The 5,091-nt window shown below is 52.9% G+C and overlaps 1 protein-coding gene across 1 annotated transcript in view; it reads left to right on the forward strand.

Annotated features, from left to right (window-relative positions):
* The window catches only part of KCNE1 (potassium voltage-gated channel subfamily E regulatory subunit 1), a 5,541-nt gene extending 4,112 nt beyond the window's left edge, over positions 1-1,429 (forward strand). Inside the window, exon 2 of the mRNA XM_015617579.3 lies at positions 689-1,429. Within this exon, the coding sequence (XP_015473065.1) occupies positions 727-1,107 (381 nt within the window). The 5' untranslated portion in view covers positions 689-726 and the 3' untranslated portion in view covers positions 1,108-1,429. The remainder of the gene's footprint in view (positions 1-688) is intronic.
* Positions 1,430-5,091: the final 3,662 nt, after the last annotated feature.

Below are 5,091 nucleotides of genomic sequence, written 5' to 3' on the forward strand. Positions count from 1 at the left end.
CCCTGCCATGGCAGGGCTGGAACAAGATGAGCTTTGAGGTCCCTCCAGACCCAAAATGATTTTATGATTTGATGTTACCTGGCTGCTGAGGATTTGGGAATGTGGTGCTGACAGGATTCCTCTTTTTAAGTGATTCACAGGTGGCATTGGAGAGGGAAAAGGAACCTTCAGCCTCTCGTGCCTGGGAGAGATCACAGGATCATGGAATATCCTGAGTTGGAAGGATCCTCATGGATCATCAATCCCACCCTGCCCAGACCCCCCAACAAGCCCAGCCTGGGCATCCCTGGATGCTCCTGGAGCTGTGGCAGCCTCGGGGCCGTGCCCATTCCCTGGGGAGCCTGGGCAGTGCCAGCAGCCTCTGGGGAAAGAAGAGCCTTGCCCTAAAAGCCAACCTAAATCCCTGCTGGGCCAGCTGCAGCCGCTCCCTGCTGCTGTCCCTGTGGCAGGAGCAGAGATTCCCTCAGCCTGGGACACTCCTCATGCCTGGGGGGCTCAGGGAGGTTGGGGTGGGGTCTGTGACAGCTCCACACCTCCTGTGAAACCCAAGAGTGTTCTGAAGGTGTTGGTGGGGATGGGCTCAGCCCAGGCTCTCTGAGGTAAATCCCTCCCTGAGGAGGGGAACCAGGAAAGGGAGACACAATAAATCCCATCTTTACCCGATTTTGATCCTTTCCTTTTATCCTAGCCAAAGGAAGGAAGAAGTACCAAGGACAGAAAACCAGAATGTTGGTGCTGTCCAACAACACAGCCCTGAACCTGCTCCTCTCCAAACTGCTCCAGAACTGCCTGGAACAGAGCAACAGCTCAGCCCCTTCGCAGGTGAGGAGCACCAGCGACAACCTGGAGATCATTTACGTGCTGCTGATGCTGGGGCTCTTCGGGTTCTTCACCGTGGGGGTGATGGTGACCAACCTGCGGGCACGGCGCCTCGAGGGGCCCCGCGACCCCTACAACACCTACATCGCCACCGACACCTGGCACAAGAAGGACAGGGAGTACTTCCAGGCCAAGATCATCGAGAATTACAAGCTCTGCTGCGTCCTGGAGAACCAGCTGGCCGTGGAGCAGCCGGGCACGAAGATCCCCGAGGAGAAATCTTCCTGAGGAAAGGGGAGATGGATTGGCGTGGGGACGGTGTGAGTGATGCCTGCTGCGGGCCAGGGGAGCTGCTGGCCCTGCTCAGAGCCTTGGCCAGGCTGAAGGAGCAGTGCTGGTGAAGCTGATGGATCTGGGATATCCCAGAGCTGCCCCAGAGCCCGGCACCGGCGCCGCCTTGGGATCGCCGTGAGGTGGGATCCGCACGGAATGTCACGGACTCATCAGCTTCACCTCCCGAGCCAGAGCCTCAGGCTGCCAGGGCATAGATGGGATTTTGGGAATGAATCCTGCCCTGGCAGGGTGGGCAGGACCTGGCCCAGGGTGCCCAGAGCAGCTGGGGCTGCCCCTGGATCCCTGGCAGTGCCCAAGGCCAGGCTGGACATTGGGAGCTCCTGGGACAGTGGGAGGTGTCCCTGCCCAGGGAATGGGATGAGTTTTATCTCCCTTCCAACCCAAACCATTCTCTGATTCTTTACAAACACAGATCTTGGTGGTGTTGGTGTGAAATTAGAGCCTAATTAGGACCTAATTAGAACCAAACACAGGGCAGGGATGTTAATTGCCAAGCATGGCTTAGACAATAATTTTCCAGAAAGACCAAATTCTCCCAAGAAAAAGCAGCTGAAAGATTTCATTGGCATTTTTGTCCAGCTTAGAAGAGTGATTTTATAAATTGTACAACGCTGTGCTCACCTATTTCCTTCAGAATCCTGCCCCTCTTAGTGATAAAACATTAGGAAAAGTTTCCCATTTTTTCTCTGAAGAACATTTCCATGGAAGAACAGACTTTGGAGGGAATTTTAGTGACTGTGATGGGTGTGGGATGTGGGGACTTGGGTTAATGCTGGGTTGGACTCCAAGATCTTGGAAGGCTTTTCCAGCCTCACTGATTCCATGATTCTGATTCCCAGCAGGTCTCCCAGACTGCTCTTGCTGGGATCACTCAATTTAATTTCCTTCCTATGGATGGGGCTTGATCCTGGCAGCAAAATCCACGAGCAAAGACTGAGCAGCCCACAAGGTCCTTGCCATGGATGTGGGTAACATTCCCAAGTTTCAATCCCAATTAATTATTGCACAATTCCCAAGTTCCAGCCCCTGGTTGGGAAGGGAATTTCCACTGTGGGAAGAACAATTCTGTAATTTCTGCTGTTTAATCACATGGAGGTGATGTCTGTGCTTAGCTCGGATTCCAGGAGCAGCTCCTGCAGCTCCCAGGGATTTATCCCAAGGATCCAACACAAAACCCATGGCAGGAAGGTTTTCCTGCCCTTTCCCCCTCCACAGGTTGTGTCAGGAGGGACAGAGCAGCCAAATTCAGCTGCTGTGGCACCAACCATCACCTGCCTGTCAAAAGGAGAAATCCATCTGCCCTGGACACTTAAAACATCTCCCCTGTTCCTTAGAATAACAGCTTGGAGCTGGTTTGGGATGAAGGAAACACCAGTCTGGGCAGGAGTGGGGATTTTAGTTCTGCTCTGCAGATACAAATCCCATTTTTAGCTGCTGGAGAGGAAAGAGAAGTGGGGAAGGCTGGAAAGAGGAGCAGAGCAGCTGTTTCCAAGGGAAGGTGAGGAAGGGAGCTGGGATAGGGAAGCAATTCCAGCAGAGCCCTTTTCCAGGCACTTCTTTAGCACTGCACTTTCATCTGAGTAATATTCCAGCTGTGTTTGTGTTCCCAGAACACTCAGGACACTCAAAATGCTGGGATGTTTTTTTTTAAAAAGATATTTATATAGTGCCTACCATTAAGCTGAGAACAAGATCCATGTTTTTGGTGTCTGGAGCAGCTTGGAAAATCTCCAGCAGCTTAATTATCCCAGTCACTTTTTCCTCTAGAGGAATGGAAACCCAAGGTCAGCTTTGGAAAAATGTTGATTTCTCAGCTTGGGTGCTGCTCTTTTGGGATCTCACTGTTTAGGGCTTGCCCTGGGAGAGGAGCTGCAGAGCCAGGCTTAAACTTGCACCAAAAATTGCCTTTAATGGCATTAAAGCCTTTAATGAATTCAAAACTTTAATTCATGAAAACATTTAATGACATGGAAACCTTCCATGCCATGAAACCCTCTGAATGAAGCTCGTGCCCTGGGCTCCCTCCTGCTGCTCTCTGAATTTTCAGGGATTTTGGATCATTTTATTTCCATACTTCCAGGGGGGTTATTTGTGAGGAGGGGGATTCTCAGCATTAATTGTATCCCATTTTTTTGTTTTCTTTTAGCAGCTCTATCCTTTTATTTAATCGAAATTCAAAAGGAGAGGGGGTCTCATAGCTCAGCTTTGCTGTGCCACCCTCACCCCTCGGTGCCTCCTGTGGATTCCCACCGTGGGCTTGCACCTTTCAGCCTTGGAGTTCTCCTTCCCCCCTCGTTTTTTCACTTGTACAAAGCAATAAAATCGGAGTTTCAGGCACTGCTTGTGGCCCCAGATGCTGTTTTTAACTCCCAACCTGTTCCACAGGCTCAGGGAAGGGGGCAGATCCTCCCCAGCGGGCACCCACTCACCCGTCCCCTCTCTCCACCCGATTAACCAGGGCCAGGCAGGTGCTGGGATCTCTCCCAGGGCACCCAGATCTGCACAAAAATCAAAATGTCAGCAGCAAATTCCTCACCTGGAGCTGGCTCCCGGGGTTTGCAGCTCCCAGGGTGAGTTTGGCTCCGGTGCTGGGCACAGTTCCCTCTCCAGCTGCTCCTGCCCAGGGCAGCCTGGGCTGGGCTCTGTGGTACCTCCAGCTCTGTGAAACGACAGTGGGGACAGAAAAGGACATGGAAATGTTGGAATGAGTCCAGAGGAAGCCATGGAGATGCTCTGAGGGCTCTGGAGCCAGGCTGGGAGAGCTGGGAATGCTCACCAGGAGAGGAGAAGCTGCAGGGAGAGCTCAGAGCCCCTTGCAGGGCCTGAAGGGGCTCCAGGAGAGCTGGAGAGGGACTGGGGCCAAGGGCTGCAGGGCCAGGAGCCAGGGAATGGCTTCAGAGTAGGATTTGATGGGATCTTGGGCAGGGATTGTTCCCTGGCAGAGTAAGGGCCCTTTCACAGGGTGCCCAGAGCAGACCCAATCTCCAGTCTAATCCTGCTGGTTTAGAGCCTGTCTCTACCTGCCCACAATAAATCCACTCACACAGAGGTGTGGGAGCGCTCCAGGCCCAGCTTTGGGACAGCCAGGTCCCAATTCCAGCTGCAAGAAAAGGTGAGGGAAATTCATCCAGGGAAACAAATCAGTGCTGATGTGAGGCAGCTCTGCCGTGCCGAGATCGAGGGCTCATCCTTCATCCTCCCCACCCTGGAGAGCTCCAAGCTCTTATTTCCCATCTCATGGATACCTTGCACCTGCAGGAGGTGGATTTTTGTTTTACCAGCAGAAATCCTCAGAGCTGCAGGGATGGGAGCTCAAACCCCTGGGATTAAACAGTCCAGCTGGAAAATCCTTCCCAGCCACGGGCTGAGAGAGTCCAGAGCGAGTCCCCTGGGCCATTTGGGGTTATCAGTGCTATCTTTATTTGCAGCTGGCTGGGTCAGACCTGCTAAACCTGGAAACTTGTTCAGAGACAAGCAGGAGGAAACTGATAAAAGCAGAAGATAGGAGCAATCAGAAGCGAGCAGAACATTCTTTACAGCTGATAACTGCTCTTATCTCATGTAATATTTCTCTGGCATCCTGTTTCAGTTTTACACGTTGTTATCACTGCCCCAAACTCAGTCCCTGATCTCCTGATCCAGCTGGAGCCCTGAGCTGGGAATGGGAACCTCCACGGAGCCTTTCCCAAGGAATGGCTGCAGGGAGCAGCACAAACCCTGCACAGGAGCTCATCGGGAACGTGGCAGGAGCTGCCCTGCAGGGACCAGCCAGAGGGATCTGGACAAGCTCCACAAGTGTCCTGTGGGATCTCATGAGGTTTAACAAGGCCAAGTGCAGCACTTGAGTCAGGGCAACCCCCCAGATCAATCCAGGCTGGGATGAGCAGATGGAGCAGCCCTGGGAGAGCTGGGCCTGTC

The sequence above is a fragment of the Parus major genome, chromosome 1 (assembly GCF_001522545.3).
Source record: "Parus major isolate Abel chromosome 1, Parus_major1.1, whole genome shotgun sequence".
NCBI classification, from domain to species: Eukaryota; Metazoa; Chordata; class Aves; order Passeriformes; family Paridae; genus Parus; species Parus major.